The 24,061-nt window shown below is 51.3% G+C and overlaps 2 protein-coding genes across 14 annotated transcripts; both read left to right on the forward strand.

Annotated features, from left to right (window-relative positions):
- The first annotated feature begins 208 nt into the window (after positions 1-208).
- Positions 209-11,500, forward strand: GFOD2 (glucose-fructose oxidoreductase domain containing 2). Of its 4 annotated transcripts, none has more exons than XM_027893983.1 (3): positions 209-298; positions 3,915-4,257; positions 9,208-11,500. In XM_027893983.1, exons 2-3 carry the CDS (start codon positions 3,999-4,001, stop codon positions 10,104-10,106), a joined length of 1,158 nt encoding a protein of 385 aa, XP_027749784.1. In that variant the 5' UTR covers positions 209-298; positions 3,915-3,998; the 3' UTR covers positions 10,107-11,500. The 4 variants fall into 4 exon arrangements, with proteins under 4 accessions (XP_027749784.1, XP_027749785.1, XP_027749786.1 ...); XM_027893984.1 differs by lacking the exon at positions 209-298 and adding an exon at positions 1,345-1,483; XM_027893985.1 differs by lacking the exon at positions 209-298 and adding an exon at positions 3,467-3,628.
- Positions 11,025-23,039, forward strand: ENKD1 (enkurin domain containing 1). 10 transcript variants are annotated; one of them, XM_027893973.1, is made up of 10 exons: positions 12,608-12,682; positions 15,325-15,436; positions 16,857-16,893; positions 17,100-17,228; positions 17,506-17,730; positions 18,703-18,875; positions 20,418-20,576; positions 20,697-20,866; positions 21,654-21,790; positions 22,275-23,039. In XM_027893973.1, the coding sequence occupies exons 2-10, from the start codon at positions 15,434-15,436 to the stop codon at positions 22,433-22,435; spliced, it is 1,194 nt and encodes a 397-aa protein (XP_027749774.1). In that variant the 5' UTR covers positions 12,608-12,682; positions 15,325-15,433; the 3' UTR covers positions 22,436-23,039. The 10 variants fall into 10 exon arrangements, with proteins under 10 accessions (XP_027749782.1, XP_027749773.1, XP_027749774.1 ...); XM_027893974.1 differs by lacking the exon at positions 12,608-12,682 and adding an exon at positions 13,191-13,434; XM_027893976.1 differs by lacking the exon at positions 16,857-16,893.
- The last annotated feature ends 1,022 nt before the right edge of the window (positions 23,040-24,061 follow it).

Raw genomic sequence — 24,061 nt, forward strand, 5'->3', positions numbered from 1 at the left:
AAGCGCCACATTGAGATCCCATTGGCTACTGGCGCTGTCCGTCACCTGAAATCCCGCCCTCCCGCCGCTATCCGGCCACGGGATTGGCCGTTCCCTCACGCGGCGGGTGAAGCCGCCCTGGGCGCCGCCATGTTTGGAGCCATTGCCCGGCGGAGGGGTGGGGATGGTGCTGGACTGTCGCGCATGCGCCGGCCGGGCCGGGGGGGCACCGCCCCGGGAGCGCGCGGCCGCCTCGGGAGCGCGCCCGGCCCGAGGATGCGCCAGGCGGGACAGCCCGGGCGGCCCCGGCCGGGCACAGGTAAGGGCGGGGGCACCTCTGGGCCCCTCCGCTGCCCCGGGGCCGTCGGGCCCTGCGGGGGACACGGCCCTGCCCGAGGGCGCGGGACTGGGAGGGGCCCAGAGTCTCCGTGGGACAATCTCCGGGTGGGCCGGTGGGGTGAGATGGGGCCTGATTCGTCCAGCCCTGTGAGGGCGGAGGGGAGGTGAGCCCTGCCATGCCCTGCCCTGCCCTGCCCCACAGGTGAGGCGAGGTCAGGTGAGCCCCTGCCCGGTCCAGCCCCGCTCCCCCGGTCATGCAGAGCCCCGTGTGCAGTGCCAGGGGCATCCCCGGGATGCCAGCGCCAGGAGCCTGGTGCGAGGGCCGGCTTGGTGTCCGGGGTTTTCCAGCTGCTGCTGTCTCCGGCGTGGTCCCCGCTGCCACCTTTGAGCTGGGGCGGTCCCTGTGGGAAGTGGTGTGCCAGGATCGGGGCCTTTCCTGCTGCACATCCACACCAGGAAGGACGGGCTTGTCTCGAGGTGTGGCGGGAGCTGCGTGAGGCTGTGGGCTCGTGGGGCATCACACAGCCCACTGGCGCTGCGTTAGAAGCACGTTTAGTGACAAAAGCACGTCGGTCTCTGACATCAACACATGAACCGTTTCATGCAGATCCTCAGGTGTGTTTGTGCCAGAAGGCAGGAGGAACAGCCTGACAGGAAAAAATGACTCCACGCAGTGGAGGTGACCTCTGGCTTTTCAGAGTGGTCCAGTGACGTTCTCCCAGCTCTATTCCTGCAGAGACCTCACTGACTTGCAGAGTGATGCCCTCAGTTTCTACCGGCATTTCTGTCACCTTTGCTGATCTCTGCAGAATTGACAGCTCTGAGGCAGCACCTCTGTTCTCAGGAGGTCCCTCCAGTGCAGTAACACCACAGGTGTAAGAGCCCTGCTTCAGAGTGAAAACCTGTGTAGTTCCCGTGTAGATTCTGTCAGAGATTCTCCTGCATCCTTAAGATCTCTGAGGATGTCACAACCAATAACAACCTTATTACTTTTGAAGCTGTTGTTGCAGCCTTTGCTTTCTTGGCAAACTCAGCAGCCACGATCAGCTGGATGGAAACGATGCCCCTGTTGCACGGGCAGGGCTTTTCACAGCTTACCAGAGTCTGCTGCAAGGAACCACCTCCTTCAGGTTGTTTTCTTCCTGCCTTCTCTGAGCATTATTTGGTATGCTCTTGTATGGTGACAGGCAGTGAAAATTCAGGTTTTCTCCATCCTGTGCCACAGGTGACTTGATTACCTGTGGCATCTTTTCCAAACTGAGAAATCTTTTCTCACTTAGGTCTTCCCTATGAGAAGACGTTGATAGTTTTGATCTCCTCTGAATTACTCCCAGTTCTGCTTCCCCCCACCTCAGAGGGGAAGTACTAGATGTGCATGTCGAGCTCCAGAGGACGGTGCTCTGGGAACTTGTGTGCTGCCACAGTGCTGTTCTTGTAGCATCAGGAGTTGGTCCATCAGTAAATCAGCAGCTTTTGTGTGTCTGTGCCAATAGCTCTTAGTGGTACCAGTGCAGAAGCACATCATGTTTGGGGAATAAGTGAGTTTGAAATGAATTCCACCTGAGATTTTTTTTAAAGGGGCTGTTGGATAGAACACAGGGAAAAATAACACTTAAAATGAGTGAGTGTTACAGGAATCAGCACATGCTCTTCTGCTCTCTCTTCCACCTTGCTTTGTGTCTCTTCAAAAAGAAGAGGATGCTCTTTCTACTGTAAGCATTTTTAGTTCTTCCAGCCCATAAACTTCCAAATATAGGTGTGTGGGAACCTCAACAGTTACAGTTGCTGCCCATCCAGTTGCAAGGTTTCATTTTTATTTGTGTCACTTATGTAAAACAAGCCTGGGTACAAGCCATCCTCCTTGCCAGTATCCCAGGATCTCACCCTTTTATGTGGAATAGTAAATATTTCCAAGAGCTTTTTGATCTTGGTTGGTACCTTATTTGAGTGTTCTAAACGCTGTATAAAAAGGGGTTCATTCCAATGAACTCTGTTCACCTTTATGCAGACTGGCAGTGACAGGATCACTGCATCACACAGCACAAGGAAAGACATGCTGAATTAATGAAGTAAATATTTTATAAGCCGTTTCTGTTTCCTGGTTTGGTGTCTACACTAGAACAATACCCAGAAATTCAGCCAGGGTTGAAGTTGCACATACATAACAGATGCTGGGCACCCCCAGACTAGCAAGATGCTGATTGCAAACAAAGCACTTGCCCTGCGAGCAGTTTGATTTGTGTGCTGGTTCTGCCCAGGGCTGTGTCAGGCTTTCCTTTCACGTGCTGTAACTTAATGAGAATCTTAGAACAGGGAGGTGAGTAACCCTCTCTTTCTGAAACAGCTCGTGATTCTTGTTGCTTGTGGGGAGATCTTTTCCAAAGGTGTTGATCTGGCGCTGGTGCCAGTTCTCTTTTTAAACACGGTGTTTGCTTTTTCATCGTGAGCTTCTAATGAAAACTGAATTTGTCATGTTTTTCTTGCTAAAAAAAAAAATCTGCAAAAGGTCAGGAGTGGGTGTAGTAAATGAGAATTCAAAAGGCACGGAACAAAAGCTGGATTGTAGGTTTCTTTGGCGTCACAGATTGAGGAGACTCCTGACATCTCTCCTTGAAGTTGGTGCTGTAGAGGCAGTTTGGGCAGTTGTGGCCAGCAGCTGTGCTAAGGCAGGCCAGCAAGTAGGGATCGAAGGAATTAATTCACCGGGAAATACTTAGAAGAACAAAAGGAGTGTGACTTAACCAATTGTGTAGGGAATATCATAGTTCTGTTCAAACCCTGCTTTCTTGGAGATTAAATAGCATGGGCAGAAGGAGATATTTTTAATGGTCCCAAGTTAAGTAAAGCTTTTAACTACCCACAGTGGACACAGAGGAGCGCCCTTTTCCTTTCTGGAAAGCAGTTTGCTGTGTATTTAAACACTGACAGTGTCTCTCCTTATAGCATTTACCCCTCAGGCAAGACAAGCTCAGTGAATCCAGGCTTTCTCCACAGGAAATATTTCCTAGATGCTCTCTGGAGCAACTTAACAATTTGCCATAAAATTGTTAAGGTCCAAGTGGTTGTTCTCAGCTTGCGTATTTAATTTGGGAGAAAGATTTATGCGCCCCAAAGCAAGCCTTTTATTTCCAGCTATCTCAATCAGTCTAATAAAAGATATTACCTCATCTGACAAGCCTTTATCTCATTTAGGGACTGACATCATCACAACTACAGCAGCTCTGCTTTCACTGCCGGTGTGAGCGATAGACTCTGTGTCCTGTTCCCCCGGTGCTTCCTGTTGCTCCCTGTTTGTGCCTCGCTGTCTCTGGTTTGTCCTGTGTGCTGCCGTCTCTCTCTGTCAGTGTGCTGAGTTTTGAAGCTGAGGAGATGCTCAGACTCTGTCAAGCTGCTTTCTTACAGTTTTTCTACAAATAGGGTTGTTAGACTTGTCCCTTAGTACTGTTATCTCTGCAGATCGCAGGCTTTGGGGGTTTGGGTTTTTATTGGGATGTTAGAATGCTGTACAAAGGACAGGAGGTGGCGTTCGGGCTGGATCTGCTTGATACCAGTACGTGCCTTTTGTTGACAGTCACTTGAAACTTTTCACATTTTAGGAACTGTGGATGGACAGCAAGCCGAGGAGCCGAGCGTTCTACCGAAGGCCTACGTGTAGACCCTGATGGTTGAATGAATGAAGGATGAAAATGCTCCCTGGAGTGGGTGTGTTTGGAACTGGCAGCGCCGCCCGGGTCCTGGTACCCTTGCTGAGGGCAGAAGGGTTCTCCATCGAAGCACTGTGGGGGAAGACCGAAGAGGAAGCCAAGCAGCTGGCAGAGGAAATGAACATCTCCTTCTACACGAGCCGCACCGACGATGTGTTGCTGCACCAGGACGTAGATTTGGTTTGCATCAATATCCCCCCACCTCTAACTCGGCAGATTGCTGTGAAGGCTCTAGGTACCTTTTAATCTTTGGAGTTGGGCCAAAAATCCGTGGCTCGTTGGCCAGGTTGAAATTTGAAGCTGTTACCCCAGCACGGTTCTGGTGGCACCAACGGGCAAATGCAGTGCTGAAGGTTTTGTGTGGAACTGGTAGGGCTGTCTGTGAGAAAGGTTACCTGGGTTTTTCGTAAAAATCCTGTTTATAATTGCTTATAGCTCTGCTTGAACCAATTGGGCTGAAGTATCTCATGTCTTCAAAGATTTTATGTATCAAACATACTAATGAGAGGGAAAAATGTTTTTATGCTCATAAAAAGAAACAACAAAGCGGTCAAAAAAAAAAAAAACCCGAAACAAAACAATTTAAGTTGTTAGATTTATTTCAAATTTTCCCGTTTTGCATTAGAAAACCAAGAATTGCCTGGGATGGGAGTGTTGTTCAGTTCTGCTTTCTGTTTTCCTCACAAATAAAACCAAACTTGGAAGCTGAAAGCCTTTGAAAAAAAAACATTTGCATGCCTAGAATCTTGTGAGTTAGGATCTGACTTGCTGTTTCCAGCTGTGGCCCTGGCCACCGCCTGGAGCTCAGCTGGGACATCCATGTCCACAGCAGACTGGTGTGGTCCCGGGTGGAGGAATCCTTCCATCTGACGCAGGAGGGCAGATGTTGGGGACAGAGGGAAGAATCCAGGAAGATGGGCTGGGTGAAGGCGTCTGGGAGAGAAGGGATGACATCCCAGACTGGTCGGGCAGGGAGATGGGAGCCAAGTGCCCAGGCACCCTGACGTTTCTTAATTCTCCAGCGTGACTTTGTAGTGTTAATGTCCTCTCCTGTAGTACAGCGTGGGTGTCAGTTTGCGTGTAATTCTGAAAATAACAAGGGTGATATTTTTACTGTGTTTACAAGAGATCCACATGCGTTAATTTTAGGGTGGGTAATCTCTCAGACCATGTGAGCCAGGCTGGTTTGTTGTTCTTAGCCTCTTTGCTCTACAGTAATTTCTTTTGGAAGTAAACAACTCCCTGCACAAACATTTGCAATGCCACTTAGATATGCAGAGAGACGTTTCAGGCTTTTTCCCCCCACCTTCTTTTCTTTTCTATATTGTTAGATTTGTTTGTTTACCTCATTAAAGTACTGACCTTTGAATTTAAGGTATTCTGATTTTTGAATATTTGAACTGCAAGTTAGAATTTATCTCTTTAAATATGCTAGAAGTTCTTTTAAGCATTTGTTAGGTAATAGCATTTCACTAGGTCTTGTGGCTCTTGATGATCAAGTCAGCTAAAAGGAGAGGATTGAATCTTCCCTGGTGAATTATTAACGAAAAGGGTTTGAGATTCCTTCTTTGAAGGCTGGCAGCCTGTAAGATGGCATTAACCAGAAGAGGAAAGGGAGGTAGAGCTGGTGCAGAAGTGCAGAGGTGGTACGTATGCTTGACTGCAATTTTGGGAAGTGTAAAGCTGAAAAAGCTGGAGAAGTGGATGGCTGTAGAAGTAAAGGGTAACTTACTCTTCACTTCATCTGTCCTGAGGTGTTCTGATCTGCAAACTGAGGCAGGCAGCTCAGACCCAGTGTGATGCTGACCTTGTCTTTCAGCTTTCCAGGTTCCTCGTGCTGGTATTTGTATTTGCTGCCAAGTATGTTGTGACTTATTTCGAGCCAGTGTTGGGTGCTTTGATGTCATTGTGTGTTCTGAAGGAACACAGAACTAGGGCAGGGCCAAAGATGGCACGTCCATTTTTTCTGGAGGCTGAGATTGATATAGTGATGGTTATAATCAGAGAATTATTGGCTGTGAATTGTGTATTATAAATCAGTGTTTACTAGCCAAGAGACTGGGCTTTAGGAAAGACTAGATGTGGTGCAGTGAAAATGGTCTTGTGATTTGTTTTGTTTTGTTGAGGTTTTTTTTAAAGTGCTGATATTTTTATTACTTATTTGTGTACATTTTTACTTTCTTTTTTTTTTTTAAATTCAAAATGTGCTTCCATTTTTGTTCCTGGCAGGGAGGAGAAAGAGACCCAGTTTTTCTAGGCTGTGCAGTTGGCTAGCTTAAGTTTCTTACTGTCAGACATCCATGAGCAAGCCTAGGTACAATTTTGGCATGATGGGGACAAAGCAGTGACACTGGTTTGAGTTCATGAACCAGACAGAACAGATCAAAGCCCAGAGGATAGTAGTTCACATTAAAATCAGTGTAATCTTATGGTTTATCTCCACAACAGGCAGAGCAAGAAGCTCTCCTAAAATTTGTGCTTCTTTTGATCTCAGAGGAACTAAATTAATTTCACAAAACGTCTGTGTTGTGGTTCAGGTCCCACAGTTAAATGTACCTACCTTTGCATGAGGTGAGCACAGAGTGGAATTACTGGCTGGAGTGGAGTGTAAAATATGGGGTATTTGTCCTGTGAGATGAAGTTCAGGCAGAACATGACAAGTCCTCAGAGTAAAATTTCTTCAGGATGCTAAAGATGCTTAGTCCCACCTGTGAGCTGATTTAACCTTCCTGCTTGGAAAGCGGAAGCTTCCTTTGCCAAACTGGTCCCAGCTGGTGATCCTACCTGGCTCACAGAGGGCTCTGAGGAGCACCAGAACCATGTGGTGGCTCTCATGTCTCCTGGCTGGTGAGGACCTCAACAGAAAATTTTGTGGTTTAGGAAGACAATACGGTAGAAAGTTCCGGTTGTTCATTACTGAAACAACAGTAACAGGCTGAGGGATGTAAGTTGCTCCGCCTTGGAAAACAAAAGACATGGCCATTATGTTGGTAAGGGACCTTGTAGCCAACTTCAGCATCTTGTCCTTGCTGCATGGCCATCTGTGCGAGCTTGGGACAGCAGGAGGGATGTCCCACTGCTGGCAGCTGCAGGATTATCCCAGAGCTGTTATGGTGCACCCAGATCTCTGTCCTGGCACTCGGGCACGGCGGTGGGTGGTGCTGAGCTGTTGGTGCACTGACTGCCCTCCCCAAAAAAGGCATCAGCCAGTTTTAGCTCCTCAAGTGGCTCAGTCTGCGCTGGCACAACAAGCACAGCACTGAGTGAGGGCGAGGCCGGGCAGCAGAGCAAGGGCAGCCTGGGGTGATGAACCAGCCAGTGTGACACGGCTGTCCCCAGGCACCACAGCGGGGGTCTCTCCTGCTCTCCATCCCCCACTGCAGGGACCAGGGCTGTGCAAGGGGGGAGTGGTGCTGGCAGAGCACTGGCTGCAGAGCTGTACCCCGTGTGTTATCTCTGCAAGCTTTGGGGACCGTGGATCTGCTCGGGGTGCTCTGACCGTCCTGTTGCTTTCTCTGTTTGTATTTTACTGTAACCTGGCTAGGGACAAGTGCCATGTAAACAAGAAGGCAGATAAACCAGGGACTGAAGCAGCTCCAGATGCTTCTCAAAGTTGCTTCAGCTATCCCTGCAAAATGCTGAACAGGGTGTTGTGCCTCACCTCAGCAGCAGGATTGGGGACAGGGGAGTCAGAAATGGTCTCTGAAATGGGGGGTTACGAGTGGGGGAGCCAGAGTGTTTGACCTTACCCTTTGTTCATTAAACCTGCTGTTGACTCACGCTGATTTAGGGGTTTTCTGACTTGTCATCTTCTCATTTTCTGACTGGGTTTTGCTTGTGCCTGTTAGAAATGGAAGTTCTGAGTCCCCTGTAGCTGTAGCTGACCCCTGGCTGGGCTGGGCACGGTGTGTCACGGGAGTTTGCTGCCTTGGCCCGCTTGGGCACAGCCGGGAGGTGGAGCAGCGAGAGCGCTGCGGACTCTGCCTTCCCCTTGCGTGTGAGAGACCGATTTAAGCGCCTGTGCCGGTATCTCCTCACTGGGAGTCTATTAAAAGCTGTTCTGAGCAGGGAGCACAGGCTGCTCCTGGGTAAGGAGGAGCTTTCACCCCCTGTGTGTGGTGATTCCTGCAATTCCCGGGCACAAACTGTGGTGTGATGTGATTGACCTTCAGGTCTGACATTGCCACTAAATGTCTGGAGACTTCTACGAATAACCTTGGTTGTTACACTGGAAAATGTCTAGATAAGTATTTTATCAGAACAGATATAAAACAGGAAAAAAACCAGGAAAAGTAGAGCCCTGTCATGAGAAAGGGAATATCAGCAGAGCTCCGAATGTAGGAATTGGTTAAAGCTTGTACTGTGATGCTCTTTTGTATTACTTTGTTTCTGCTTTAAAGTTAAAAAAATTGAATTATCGACCGCCCTCATCGATTCAGGCTGAGCACAATGTAAAGTGCATCACCAGCAATAAAGCCACAGTGGGTCAGCCTGGGAGGGCAGCTCATGTCTGTGTAACTCAGTTACTTTTTGTCTGATTGTATGAGTAGGCTGCACGTGCAGACCAAAAATGTTTTGCTTTCTAATTGGAAATGCTTTTAAAACAGTCCACTTACCTAAACATTATTTCTAATTCTTGTGTGGTTTACACAGAATATGTATATAAAAATGTCTTTGATATATATAATATCTATGTATACACTTTAATACAAATTATATATATATATATAAATATATTTAAAATAATATATTCATAGTGATGGTGAAATACAAAATGAAAATCAAATCTCTCCTTCCTTCACCCCTTCCCTGCAGGGTACATGACTTTTTTTTTTCCCCTCTGGCTCTGCAGGTATTCAAATAATTTTATAACTACACCAGACAAATTGTGTCTTGTTTTGATGCCATGTGGTGCCATTTGGACATTTATCTTTAATGATGTAAAAATCCTCTGCTTATTTGGAGCCTCCCTCTGTGTGAGTTGGTCAGCTCTGCAGTGCATCTGAGAAGCATCACTGAGTCTTGCTGCACTTGTCATTCCCATTTTAGTTCCCAGATCTCTGCCTCTGAAATTGCAGCAGGAAAGCCCGACTCTTAAAATACTTCTTGACAACCTTTGGCCGTCTGAGCGTGTTTTGCTCATGTGTGCTAAATATATATATATATTTTTCCATTTTTGCTGCAGGAATAGGGAAGAACGTGCTCTGTGAGAAAGCTGCTACCTCTGTGGACGCCTTCAGGATGGTCACGGCTGCCAGGTATTACCCCAAGCTGATGAGCATCGTCGGCAACGTCCTGCGCTTCTTGCCCGCCTTCGTGAAGATGAAGCAGCTGATAGAGGAGCACTACGTGGGCAACGTGATCATCTGCGACGTCCGGGTGTACGGGGGCAGCCTGCTCAGCCACAAGTACAACTGGATCTGTGATGAGCTGATGGGAGGAGGGGGGCTGCACACCATGGGCACCTACATTATCGACCTCCTGACCCACCTCATCAGCAGGAGGGCAGAGAAGGTGCACGGGCTGCTCAAGACCTTCGTGAAGCAGAACACGGCCATCAGCGGGATCCGCCACGTCACCAGCGACGACTTCTGCGTCTTCCAGATGCTGATGGGCGAGGGGGTCTGCTGCACCGTGACCCTCAACTTCAACATGCCCGGCTCGTTCATCCACGAGGTCATGATCGTGGGGTCCGCCGGGCGCCTCATAGCCCGCGGGACGGACTTGTACGGGCAGAAAAACACCGCCCTCCAGGAAGAGCTGCTGTTTACAGACTCGCTGAGCGTCAACAAGGGCCTTTTGGACAAGGGCTTTAAAGACATCCCGCTGCTTTACCTAAAGGGAATGGTGTACATGGTGCAAGCCCTGCGGCAGTCCTTCCAGGACCAGGAAGACCGTCGGACGTGGGACCATAAACCTGTGTCCATGGCAGCCTCTTTTGAGGATGGCCTGTACATGCAAAGTGTGGTAGAGGCCATCAAGAAATCGAGTAGGTCGGGCGAGTGGGAGGCTGTGGAGGTGATGACCGAGGAACCAGATGCCAACCAAAACCTCTGTGAGGCACTTCAAAGAAATAACTTATGAATATTCCTGCCTTGGAAAATAGGACAATTAACACTTCTGGCTGTAATGTAAAAAAAAAAAAAAAAAACCCTCTGTTTTTAAGATATGTATATTCTTATTTAATAGCCTGAGTTTCTTGGTTTTTTAAAACGTGTGAAATAATGTTCTGATAGGAACTGTTCTGGTTTAAATTGTTTAAAAGAGTTTTAAATGTTTCTGTTTTTAGCAAACATTTAATTTTTTTGTCTTGGAGACTGGTAGGAAAACTTGAATTGCCCTTTGCACTTGCAGTAGCTGAAGTGAATCATGGGATCTCTGCCGTTGCACGGCTTGGAAATGGGATACAACCCCTGTTGCACAGGTCTGATTTAACCATGAGAGCAATGTAGAGCAAGATCAGGGAGTATCTGTTGTTCAGATGCCTTTTTCTTCTCTCGGAGACTGATTTACATTTTAATCCTCTGTTTGTAAAATTTTATAAAACATTTTAGTGATGTAACAGGTCTCTAAACTCCCGTAGGACAAAAAGTAGAAGGAATGGATTAGAGTTTGCAACATAAGGATCGGCCTTTTGTCTTCCTACACGTGGCAGATGTCTTTCAAATTCATTTAAACTGGTGTTTTATTTAAATTATACTACAATTCTCTGTTGTTGGTGTCTTGGCAGGAAAACCTTCAGGAAGTCTGTGATACATTGTGCTATTCTACCATATCTGTAGACGTTATTCCTTCTACTGAAGAGGCTGCCTGCATCCAGCAGCTCTTTTTCCATAAGCTGTGTGTCTGTCAGTTGTGTTTACTGCCTGGCAGCCCTGGTGCCATGCCTGTGGGGCCACGTTCTCATTTCTGTGATTATTAATAAATGCCTCCCAGGGGTCACAGGACTGCCACGGTGTCGTGGGTAATGAAGTTGTTCAGCATTAGCCTTCCTGGGACCCGAAGGTGGAAGGAAGGAGGTATTTCCTACCTCTTGCAGCTCTCTTAACGTGCTGGCTGGGTCACTGTCACACTACACACATCCTGATCCTTGAGAGAACGGGGACTGAACTGCCATGGGTAAATCTGCTCCCGATCTCAAACACTGGCTGTTAACCCTCTGGTCCTGCCCATCTTCATGTCCTCCTGCAGCTTGTGTCCAGTGGAGAGATTTGCTGGCAGACGATGGGTGGAAGTTCATTCCTTCTGGGAAATGTTTCTCTCTGAGGCAGGTTTGTGGAAAGGATAGTCCAATTTTAACTATGTTTATTTTGTGTACTTGAAAGCTTTTTTTAAACAAAATGTTCTCCCACTAAATTGTAACCCTGTGTATTTATGGATATTAACATGCACGCTGCTGTTTGATAAGCTGGACCTTCCTGAAAAGTATCATGTTTTCTACAGAAATAAAAAGATGTGTTTGTTGAGGGCATTCTTTATGCACCTGTGTGCTCGTGTTTGATTTGGTCAAGCTAAAGCCATCCTAGTAAAAGTGAACAGGAGACTTACCTTTGGGTATTTACTTTCCACACAGTAAACCTGACAGAAACAGGTCTAGTGATGTGCTGTTTTAAAGTGGAGGAGCGTGGCTGCTCCTGTGCTCTGCGCAATCTCATCCCTGCTGTGAGCTAGGAAAAAAAAAGTGAAGGGTTAGGCTGGATATTAGGAAAAGGTTTCTCAGCCAGAGGGTGGTTGAGCAGTGGAACAGGCTGCCCAGGGAAATGGTGGCAGCAGCAAGACTGGCAGAGTTCAAGAAACATTGGGACAATGCTCAGAGGCACATGGGATTCTTGCGGTGCCCTGTGCACGGCCTGGAGTTGTACTTGATGATCCTTGTGGGTCCCTTCCCACGCAGGATATTTTGTGATGGTACGTTTCCATGCTTCTAATCACTGTTCCCAGCTGTAGCAGGAGGGGCAGTGAAAGCTGCATCTCTGCCAACCTTCCTTTTAGGGGTAGAGGTCTGGTGTCCCTGCCATAGCTCTGAGCATCTAATGCCTGTGGTGTCTGTGTGCTATGTAAAATGGGTGAGATGATGTCTCCCGAGCTCACCTGAAAGTCCCCACCTTCATTTAGATAGCCCAGCTCTGGCTGATTTCATGCCAGTTTTGGGTCTGTTATGAAGTTGTTCTCCTTGAAATGAGAACCTTTGTCAGTATGTTTGTACTGGGAAAAAAAATCCTAAAGTAGAGTTCCTACAGGAGAAGAAGGAAGCACAGAACACCTCCGGATGATCCCAGCGAAGGAAGCGGGATGCCAAGACTCCTCCTTGGGTTGAGCCAGAGACGCGACCGCGGAACTGCGCGGGGAGGTGAAAGGGGCGCGCAGGAGCGCCGCTTTGGACGAGGCGGATCCCAGCGCCGCGAATCCCGGATTTCCCCGTGCCATCCCCGTTTGTCCAGCGCGGCTGTCGTGCACCGGAGCCCGGGGCCGGCCCCGGGGGGGGGTCAGCGCCCTGCCGGGCCCAGCGGCGGGGCCGGGGCAGCGGGGCCAGGCCCGCCCATGCCGGCGGAAGCGGCGGTTGCCGGGGCAGCGGCGGGGCCGGGCCGGGCCCTCGGTGCCGGCGGGCGGGCCCAGCCCAGCCCGGCCCGGCTGGGAGCGCTTCTCCGCCGCCTCCCTCGGTGAGTCCTTTCGGGGGAAGGGGGGACGCTCAGGGCGCTCCCGGGTCCGCCCGCCGAGGGTCAGGAGCGGCGGAGGCCGGGGAGGGCTGGAGCCGGGCCGGGAAGGGCCGGGGCAGGGGCAGCGCCCGCGGGGAGAGGCGGGGGACCCCCGGCCGCCCTCGGCACCCCAGGACAGCGACCCCCGGCCCCTCTCCCCGGGGGAACGGGGAGGGGGAAGGAGCCAGGAAGGGTCCCCAGGGGTGTCCCGTGTTGCTCAGCGGGTCCCGGCTCCCCGCAGGTGCTCCCGGGGCAGGGTTGGTGCCGAGCCGGCCTGGCCGGAGGGGCTCTGGGCTGCGGTACCGGCTCCAGGCTCCATCGCCTGCTGCACGTCGGGTCCTGTAATCGCAGCACGGGGCCCGTCCCCGCGTCCAGGGAGGAATCCCACGCGTCGAGGTGACGCCGGGGTGTCGTCATCTGTCCTTGCTCCTCAGGGAGAGGACTGGGCTGCAGCTCCGCTGAATACTCACATCAGTCTCTGCCCGCCTTCCACCGCCGAGCACGGCCCTCGTTCACCCTCCAGCTGCTGCAGGTCACACGTCTGACTCCCTGGGCAGACTGTCCAGGCTGGCTTTGTTCCTGAAGTGCTGTTGGTGGATACCTGGCCAGCTCCCAGGAAACATGTTCAGCATGCAAACACCAGCGTCGCGCTTGGCTGTACCTGCCCCTGTGTTTTCAGAGAGACAAAAGGGAACATGGGTCTCTGAGACTGGCAGGTGGGGAAGAGCTGGTGAGACCCCGGGGGAAACAGCATGGGGAATAGTATTAAAAGGAGAATATTGACCTCTCTCATTGCAGTCAGCAAGCTTAGACAGGGACTGGCACCACTTGGGTAGGTCCACAGCACATGGACCTCATTTCCTGACCCCTGATTCTGCAGGAGGAATGGTTGCAGATCCAAGTGCTTCCCTGTTTTGGCGCAGCCCTCAGGCGTAGAAGTTATCCTGATGTGACTTTCCATTTCAGCTAAAACTGTTGAGGAAGGAATCAAGCATGCAAGACCAGCTGCACGGAGATTAGCCCTTTGATTTGCTGCAGATGACTTGTTCTGCTTATCACAGCTTATCGCAGCCGTGGGATGATTTTTCCCATGCTTTTTGCAGAGATTGGCTCACGAAGGCAAGAAGCTGGGCTGATGTCAGCTCTGTGTGTGGTAGCAGCTTCCTGGCCAGGGACCCAGGAACAGCGAAAATGTCGTCTGTGAGGAAGAGGGAATGCTTCCAAGTCAGATGCAGTGGGTTCGAGGTTGTGAAATACATCTGCCCCAGCCTTGTCCGTTCCCGTGTGTTTTGTAGTTTACTTTGATGCCAAAAACAAGCAACAAAGGGAAGCCGTGGTTCTTAACAGGCTCTGAAAGGTCTCAGTTTGCCAAGGAGATAAGTAGCATTTTTACCACTTGGTCAGCTGCAGCAAAGGGCACAAAGAGTCGAGTTAATGGTTACTAAACTTGCAGGGGCGCTCTGGGAGAGAGAGGGCTGGAGCCTGCATTGCTTGACTCCTAGGCCAGCATTAAACTGTGGTCCTGGGGGGGAAGTGAGCAGCCTGCCAGGCTCAGCCAGGCTGAGTGAGCAATGCATAAGTTGTTGGGTTACCCTGTGCCTCCTGTGCAGGGCAGGGAATGGGGCTGGGGCAGCCCTGTGGCTGCTTTTCCAGTGAGTGTACAGGCTGGCACGGGGTAAGAACAGAGAGGAGTTGCACACGTGTATCTGTGTACCTGGACTTAACCAGCCTGTTCTGCAGAGTCTGCCTGCATCTCACAGCCTGTGAATGCACTAAGTGGTGCCTTTCTGGTGGGAGCAGGTCAGGTATTGTGTTGTTGATGTTTAGGTTTCTAACGTGGTGATAACAGGAGATGCTGTCCTGGGTGCAGACAGTGATCAGGTCAGCCCACAAGGGCTGACTCTGTTCCCTGTTCCCTCTCCACTGTGCTCACAAGCACATGCTCCTGCTGTGTTTCCCTGGTGCTTGATCCAGTGCTTCTCCGATCCCCATGTGCAGGGAAAAGCCAAATTACTTGTGGATAGGAGGTTACACAGGTAGAGAACGAACCCAGCAAAAGAAATTACTTGTTTGATGGAGGGTTAGTGAGTGGAATTGTCTCAGCACAGGACTGTTGGTGCTGCAGAGCTGCCCCAAGAGGCCAAGCAGGCAGGAATGGCGGCAGAGGAGCTCCACACATCCCCACTTGGCAGAAGTGAGACACAAGCTTCTCTCACTCGTGTCCCCCAAGCAGGGCCACGGTCAGCAGGAGCAGAACAGCAGCTTGGGAATTCTGTGCCATTGGTTGGTAACTGAGGTTTGGCAGCTGCTTCCCAGGGTTGGGAGACTGGCACTGGGGGCCTGTGTCCCACGTAGGGGCGTTTGCTGTAGGTACCCAGATGGGCAAGATGCTTACTGTTGTAATGAGGTTGTCTGATCCTGCCTGATCCCAATCCAGAGGTGATGTGACTTGCAAATCAGGGAGTGGGTGTCATTTGCAAATTCCCTGCAGCAGGGCAGGGTGCAGTTGGGATGTGAAGGTAAAAAATGAGCCTTCCATCCCCCACCTCCCATCAACCTGCCTTTCCTCCTTCAATCCCCAGCAATAATTGTCTGCTCTGTTACAGGTCTTGATTTCAGCCTGTCATTTTGCGTGTAAATTACTGGGTTGGAACGCGAGTTCAGATCAAGATCAGATGTGCATTTCAAGGCCAGTAGCTGTTCTGGAGTGATCTCATGGTGAGTGCTTCCCCCTCCCCCCCCTTTTTTTTTTTTTTCTAGAATAAGAGAGCCTGTTCTGGCTTAGTTGGATCCATTATCAAGGAGATTAAATAATACCAAGCCAGCGTCCTTTTATCTCTGGCTGAGAGTCTGTGCCTGCTTTTCAGAAATAGCTTTCCCAGAGCAGCTGGGTTCAGGCTGCACATGCATTGCTGGTGTGCAGCAGTCAGCACTGCTTACATTGCTGCTGTGTCCAGGAGATGAATAACAGCGTTTTGCTAATGGGTCTCATGTCAACAGGGGTGATTTACCAAGGAAGACTGCAGTGCATTAGTTGCCATGACTCAGACTCACTCAGCCTTGTGCTGATCGTTTATTGGTTTATAAATTAAACTGCAGATGCTGCGTCCCGTCAGTGCCGGCACGCCGAGGATCCTGAAAGGGGTTTCTTCCCGGAGAGTTGGCTCAGAAACCTTTAACTGACTGCCTCAGGAGTCAGGGCATGCAGGTTGGAGCCCCAGCTCTCACAGCAGTGACTCCAGCCACACGGCCCTGGCACCTGTCAGGATCATGGTGTGACTCTGATGAGGCGTCTGCTGAGAGCTCACCAGCAGTCTGAGCCTGCTGGGGTGGCATCCTCCATCCTCACGCTCTGAGCAGGGAGTTCAGTCCCTCGGGTTCCTTGTAAGCACAGAAGTGCTGTCCAGGGGATCTTGATGAGCAGCACAGCTCCTGTCCCCCTTCCTGCTGGAAGGGTCTTTTCTCCTCCTGTCATGGGGAGGGGAAAAACAACAGGGATCAATGTGGGCCAGGGCAGGGACTTGCAGATCTGTGCTGCACTGAAAAGTACTTTAGAAATTAGAGATATTTTTGTTTCTAAGCAGGTGACTCTGTTCTCCCCAAGACCTGAGAAACCAGCTGGGTTCTTCCCCATAAACGCAATATCTGCCCCTGCATGATCCTTCCGTCAAGTGTTTTATCTTGGTTCCTTTTAAGGTTCATCCCCAGCCTGCTCAGGGGTGGTGACAACACAGGTGTGTTCTCAGGGTGGGAACAGCCTGGTGGAGCAGGGGCTTCAGCTTCCTCTGGGCAGGTTGTGTTTGAACCACAGGAGCCATTCAGAGGGAGCCCAGGGTGCAAGATAATTCAAATCTCAGGCCAAAACCTGTCAGATGATGGGCAGCTGCCTTGTGTTTCCTGTTTACTGAAGGCACACAGGGAGCTGAGCTGCTTTGTATGTTTGTATTAAATGTTTCTGCATGGGAGAACAAAGCCAGGAAGGATTTTCTGTTTTGAAGGTACTGATTTTGCAGCAACCATGGACATTTCAGGTTCAGTGCTGGTAAAAATGCTGATTAGACCCACAGTAGGGGCAGTGCTGCTGGACCCCTTGTTTCACCTGCATGGGGTCCAGTTCAGGGTGGTTTCTTACTTGCAGGCCATCTCTGTAGCTAGGGGTGAGCTTTCTAACAAAGGTCAGAAGTTCCCCTATTTATATTTATATTTATATTTATATTTATATTTATATTTATATTTATATTTATATTTATATTTATATTTATATTTATATTTATATTTATATTTATATTTATATTTATATTTATATTTATATTTATATTTATATTTATATTTAACGTAGCTTTTCAGTGGCTCAGTGGGGCCTGTTCCTTTCTCTTCTCAGTGCTGGTTGGTTCCTGTGGCAGAGGCAGGGCAAGGTGTGGCAGGATGTGTGAAGGGCCATCCAGGATTTCTGGCCCCATTCCTCCAGACCCTACGCTTTTTCCAGAGTATTACAAACGCCCCTTCTCAGGTGAGTCCCTGATCTCATTACAGACGTGTGGGTTTGGGCTTTGGCGTGACAGCTTGCATGTTTGATGCCCTTATCCTTTGGTGTCCTCAACAGTTTCCATTCACGTCGGTGCAGGCGCTTCTGCTGCCTCAAGGATGGTGATCCTAAAGGAGATCTGTGCAGCTGGTTGAAAAAAAATGGGAAAGTAGAGGTGCAGAAGGGCTCTTCAGGCTGTGAGTGAAGAAAACTACGAGATGATCACTTCCTGAAAAGGGTCTCCTTTTTCTTTTCCCTGTAGCTCAAGGGAGGCTGGAAGGAAATGCTCAGAAGCTGTATTTGACCTCCGGCCCCCTGGACCCAGTTCCCAACCCGTGCTCTGTTTTGGGCAGTGCCCGCCAGGCCCAGCCAAGCCCTCGCATTCGCCCCAGCGGGAAGGACTTCCTGGAGAAGGGACGGAAGGGGACACTCGGCCTCTTGCTGCAGCTCCAGGGGATCTCCCTTGACGGGGGCCTGCCAGGCAAGAGTGAGTACAGCTGAGTCACTGCTGGCCTGAGTTGCCTTTTGGGCCAGGGATGGAATTGGGTGGATTCCTTGGGTCTGCCACCTGAGGAGAGCTTGAGTTTCACAGGGCCAGTTGTCCCATCTCCAGCGTTTGGGCTGGCAGTGGAGTCACCTGTGCTGGATGGGTGCTGTTGTGGCCTCCATGGCTCCAGTCTGGACCCCTCAAGAGGGACTTGAGTCAAACTAATAAATATGGATCAAGTGAAACCTTCATGTATAGAGGGTGTTTAACATGACAAGTTCCTTGCTGGTGAAGCCAGGCAGGATTTGGGAACAGTGTCTGTGTAGGTGGATACTGAGAACATCTTTGCAGAAGATGTTCCCCTCTCCAGGGATGTCACCCAGAGTACATGCAGAGGTCCAGGAAGGAGATGAGGCTGAGCCCTGGGTGTCATTTGGTTTGTTTCATGTGCTGGCATCGCCCCCAGCCTGGGGCCAGCGTGGTGGATGCCAGCTGGTGGCTGCCACAACTGCTGTGCCCATGCAGGAGGAAAATGGACAAGGGTCTGGTTATGTCAGCTGACATCTTCCCTCTCTGCTTCCTCACCATGGGATGCTGATTTCCACGGGATGGGAATTGGCCTTGCTCTTGGGAGGATGCTGGCATGGCTTGTCTGGCGTAGTCCAAACTGGGACAAGTGGGCCACTGAGAACAAGGGAGGCTGTGAACACCAGCAGTGTGCACAGACCTGTGCTGATGCTCATCTGAGCACTGTGGGATCCCCTGGCAGAAGAGTCAGTCCAGGAGTGTGCAGCTAGCTTGGGAGGGATGCAGAGATGAGATGGTCTGCAGGAGAGGGCAGAAGTTGCTGGTTCTGTGGACTGTTGGACCACTTCTGGAGACAGAGCTGTGTGCTCTGGTGCCAGTGCTCCAAGAGCCTGCACCCCTGGGCAGTGTCTGGGAGGTGAAGGTGTGTCTCCCCTTGCTGTGCAGGGAAAGAGCCCAAGGACTACGAGAAGGAGAATGTGAGGCGGATAAAGGAGATTCAAAAGAGGTGCAAAGAGAAGGAGCGAGCCCAAGAGCACAGCCAGCCCAAGCCTGTGAAAGCTCTGTGGAAATCCCAGAAGTATGACAACGTGGAGTCAAAGGTGAAGGCCAAACTGCAGGTTGGTACCTACGGAGCTCTTGAACTCTCCTGGCTTGGGTTGGTGGGATGATGGAGACTGGGGAGTCCCAGAACCAACAGGATCTGGGGGCATCTCGGTGCTGAAGCAGCACAGGCAGATGTGGCAGCAGAGTGAGAGTGTGTGGTCTGGGTCCAGAGAGTGAGTGCTGCAATAATCTGTCTGGTCAAGCAGCCCCCCCTTGCAGGGGAGGCAGAGAAGAGGGAAATCTCATCACACCTGTGTGGTGGGTTTCAGGTGGTTCCCTCTCCCAGCCATTATTCCCTGCCTAGGGATGCTCCCAGGGACACAGGGAGCTTGTGCAGATGGTGGGTGCAAGCTGAGCATGAGCTCCTGCACAAGCCTTCCCCCAGTACTCCCTTGCTGAGCTGGAGTCTTCAAGTTCCTCCTTATCTCTGCATTGCTTCCCTTTCATCTGTGGCCAGCTTTTGATGCTAAAATGATTTGTGCTGATAACAGCTGCAAAGACTGGCAAGATGATTCCCAAACCAGTGGTCCCACATGCTCTGTCCCTTCCTCCTGGTGTGCCACCAACCTCTCTGATGTCAGTGACCCCTCCCCACATGGGAGCAAACCCACGTGTGCTTCAGGAACGCGAGCCTACGCTCCTTTGACAAATCTGAGGAGGATTGAGATCATTTCTCCCTTTGTTTTGGGGGGAGGGGGTGGCCTCTGCGCAGGCAGTTTCTGCGTGGTGCGTTACTTGTGCTCTGTGGGTTCCTCCAGAGAGGTGACAGGCGGCCCTGGCTCTGACTCACGTGGCTTTAACTGTTGCTGTGGCTCCCCTGGAGCTGAGGTGTTCCCTTTGAAGGATCTCCATCCTCTGTGAAGCTGCTGCTGCTCAGAGTTTAAGCTGATTCTGTTAGATCTTGAGGACTAACGCAGAGTTTCTTTTCTCTCATCTGTGCCTGAGGCTGTTGACTGTAGAAGCTGCCTTGGAAAGGGCTCTGGCAGTCCCAGTGCTCTCAGGGAGCAGAGTGCTCACAGGCTGACCTGTGGCAGGTCAGCCCTCCCATGGATCCGTGGAAGTGGGGTGACTTCTGGGAGTTCAAGGTGTCTAGTGTTGCCAGCAGGGGAGGTGTGTCTCTCCCTCGTGTCTCCTGCCTTTCAGCACATTTACCTCACACTGCCGTTTGTTCTTCACAGCAAGATTGCTGGGTTTTGAGGAGCCATTATCACTGTCAGTGTGGAATGCCCTTGGATTTAGCTTGTCCCTCACTCCAGTAGGTGTCCTTTGGGTTATCTGGTGTTGCTCTGCTTTTATGCCTACTGGATCAGTCAGTAAAGAGGGATTCTCCACCCAGTGCTGCACATGCATTTGATCCAAATGTGTGTTTCTGCAGATTTTCCTCTATTTTTTTTAGCAATCCTTTGCAAAGTTCTGTTGCCAGGGCTAGATTTGTTGCTTTGTTGGCCTTTGCTGGCTGACTGCTGATTGCCTTCCCCTAAGAACTTCTGCCAAGTCATGGCACGTGCTGCCATGTGCCTGCTGGAAACGTGTGGATCTTTCCTTGCCTTCTCCAGGAGACCTCCCCACCTCCAAATCCTGAGGCTGGGAAATTCCTGAGAGCGTATTCTCGCTGTGGCTCTGGGATCAAGCCCTGCAGACTGCTCTCCCCAAGGCCTGTCAGAGCCAAAAGTGCAGACACAGAGACTCCAGAGGCACAGGGTGCTGAAAGCAAGGTGAGTGGCACACTGACTGCATCCATCCCGGGGATTTCTGGCACCCATGCATCCCAGTGGTTTCCTGGTTGTGGGTGTGTGCCCAGAGGGCCCTTGATCCCTCTCTCTCCATTCTTCCAGATCCAGGTGGAGGGCAGGAGCATCGACTTCATCAAGCACAACGCCTGCAATGCCAAGCGGGCCCCGCTGCGCCGCTCCCAGTCCCTGCAGGCACTGGCCGAGCTGCTGGCACAGAAGCACCGGGAGCAGGAGGAATACAACACCAAACAAAAGGGCCATGTCCCCCAGTAGTATGTATGACCCACCCTGTAACAGCCTTCACTGCATCCCCCAGCTTCTGCATAGAGAGGCAGGGGTTGGGGACAGAGCTGCGCTCACCGTGCCATTTACCGTGTCCTGGGGAATAAACACTGTCCATCCTGCCTTCCTAACTTAACAGGCATCAGATGGCCAGTGCAACTGGGCTCAGGAGTTTTATCTCCTCCTCCAATGCTTGCCACTGTGATGCTGAGATGAGGATGCTCTGTGTGCTCCTGCCCCTTTCTGAGCTTTGCAGCTTCAGCACTAAAAGGTCTGGTTTTGGAGAGGCAGAGAGCTCACTCTGCCTCACAAGTGTTCAGCCTGCCTTGGACCTGAAGTCTGAGGAACATTTGAGGGTTCTATGTGGAAAGCTGTTCCTGGGAAAGCCCTTGTCCTGGGACCGACCACAGTTCTCAGTCCTTTGGCTGTGCTGTTCCCTGCCAGCATCCTTGGCCATGAGCTGCTCTGTCCAACTTCATTCTGCCACTGGCCCAGAGATGGTTTTGTGAGGGCTCAGTGAGGCAGAAACAAGGAGCAGCATCTCTTGTCTCCAAGGAGCACCTGTTGGCCTGAGTGTGTCACCAGCCCTTTGGTGGAGTGTGTTTGCCCACGTGTGGGCTAAACCCAGGCGCGTGCCAGCACGTGGATCCCTTTGGTCCTCAGGCAGTGACATGGAGTGTAGCAGGGTTTGAAGGTCACGATTCCTGGTCTCTGCCTGTGTCCCTGGGCTACCCCTCCTGCCAGATGTGCCAACAGCTGCTCTCCTTTGCCTTGCAGCCTGCTGGAGAGGAAGGAGCTGTGGCGCAAACAGATGGAGGAGCAGCTGCGGAACCTGCCGGATCCCGACACACCGCCTGGTCACACCATGATGCCAGAGGACCAGCGGCTGGAGACCCTCAGCAACCTGAAGCAGAGTAAGAGGAAAAAAAAAAAGTGCATTCCAGTTCAGAGAAACAGGCAATCACAGCCAGGATAAGGGGGAAGAGAGTTGTGGGGCACAGATTCCTGCCACTTGAAGAGTTGCCTGGAACAAGGCATATGCAGGCAGGATGTGAGCTCTGTGTGTGGAAAGAGCAGTCAGTCTCCTGCAGAGACCTGCAGGTTACAGGAGTGGTTCTCTGGAGCAGGCTTGTCCAGTGGACCTGATGTTAGGGTTACTATTACTCCTAAAATGTTGGAAAGGTTTTAGTTGGAATGGACCCTCGGAGGTCTCTAGTCCAATCCTTGGTCCTTCAAAGCTGGAGTAGGTCCTTCAGGTCCTCATCCAGCTGAGCTTTGAATAGAAGCATTCTAGGTCCATATTCTAGTGCTGCCATCATTTTCATGGCTTGGGATGGGGTCATAGCATTAGGAAAATTATGGATTTATTGGGTCTTCAACTTATTTCTCTTTTTACAGGCCAGGAGCAGCTGATAAAGGACCTGGTTCTGCTGCCAATGCGTGGAGACTCCCTCAAGATGCAGAACAGGCGGGTAGATCTGGAGAGGAAGCTCTCCCAGATAGAAGAGGCAATCAAAATTTTCTCGAGGCCCAAGGTCTTCATCAAGCTGGACTCCTGAGCCAGTGGGGCCACAGGTGTGCTGTGCTGCTCTGCATGAACATCCTTCCTTGCTGTGCAGGAATGGACATCTTTAGGAGGGAAGGAGAGGAAGGCATGTTCCAGACCCTGGGCCCATGCAGGTGCTGGTACAGTGTCCAGTGTTCAGCTGGCAGCCTTTGCTCACCCTCCAGTGCTGTGTCTTGTCCACAGAAAAGGGAGGGAGATGACCTAATATACTCCTTGCTCAGTGGTCTGGAGAACAGTTGTCTCTGTGCTGCTTGACTTCTCCCAGATCACCTCTCTGCTCTGGATCCATGCCATCACCTCTCATTTTCCCATTTTTTTCCCACTTCTAGAAACTAGTAGGAGATCTCCTGTGCTGTGCCTGCGGTGTTCCTTGTCACTGTTTTCCTCCTGAGCTGGACCATGCTCGTGGCTCATCCTGAGCACCTGCAGGCTCAGCAGGTTGGGGACAAATTGGGACAAGGAAGAGGCATAGATCTTCAATGCTCCCTGCCTGGGGAAGGGCTGAGCTGGCAGGGGGATCTGGTGGGATGTCTGCAGAAGCCTTTGTTGTCTGTGGGGCAGGAGGTGCTCTAATAAATCATCATTTCCATCTCTCAGTGTTTGTGCAGCTCCCAGTAGGCCAGTAGACCTTGCCGAGGCTCTGTCCCCAGACAGTGCCACCCTCAGCTGGCACACCCTTTTTGCCCTGAAGTCCCACCAAACTTTCCCTTGTTGCAGCTTGTGCTGTTGCCCCATCTCTTATCCTTGTGTGGGGTGGGGATACTGCACACGGATCCCCAAGCAGCTGCCTTGTTACAGGGGTGACTCCAATTCTGGGCAGGATTTTGTGGGGTGGGGATGTTGTGGAGCATTCCAGCCCTGCTGGCGCTCTGCGGTGCCCTGGGATGTCAGGGCTGGGCCGACACTGCTGCCAAGGGCCAGGGAAACTTCTGGCACTCCAAGGCTGGAGGAGATAAGATGCCAACCAGAAAATCACCCCACATGATCCTGGGGCTGCCTCGGGGCAGACACCACAGCCAGGCTGAGCCGGCTGGATGGGAGCAACCAGGGGCCATGGGCACAGCCCCCGGGCACCTCCCTGCCCAGAACAAGCCTGGGCTAACCAGCCCTGCTGTCAGATCTGCTCTCAGGTCTGTCTGGGCCCTGGCTGTGTGCTGTGTGTCCTCAGCCCTCGCTGCTCTCCCTGCCTGCCCTCGGTGCTGATCCAACCTGGCTGCTCCTGTGTGGCTGCTGGCAAGATTTTGGCTACAGCAGCCCAGGGAGCTGCATGTGGTTTGGGTTTTGGGAATCAGCAAAGGCAATGGGACACAGCCCTCCTTTCCTGCAGAGGTGACCAGCTCTGCTGCCAGGGGGGTGTGTACTTCATATCACCCCAGGGGAGACAGTCCAGGGCACATCCCATGGGGTTTCCTCTTGGAGAGCCCCCGTGCCGTGAAGGGTCTTGCTCCCCAAGCACTCGTGTCCTGCTGGGGCAAATGGGCTGGAGAGCACTGCCCTCAGATGCCCACTCCCTGCCAGACCTGTGCCTGGGCTGCTTCACTGGCAAACATGGGTGGGGGCCCCATCAGGTTGGGCCACAGTTGTTGGACAAAATGTGAATGGGATTTCCAAGCAAGGC

This window comes from Empidonax traillii, unplaced genomic scaffold (genome assembly GCF_003031625.1).
Source record: "Empidonax traillii isolate 1590-97213 ecotype Southwest subspecies unplaced genomic scaffold, ASM303162v1 scaffold413:size1348891, whole genome shotgun sequence".
Lineage (NCBI taxonomy): Eukaryota > Metazoa > Chordata > Aves > Passeriformes > Tyrannidae > Empidonax > Empidonax traillii.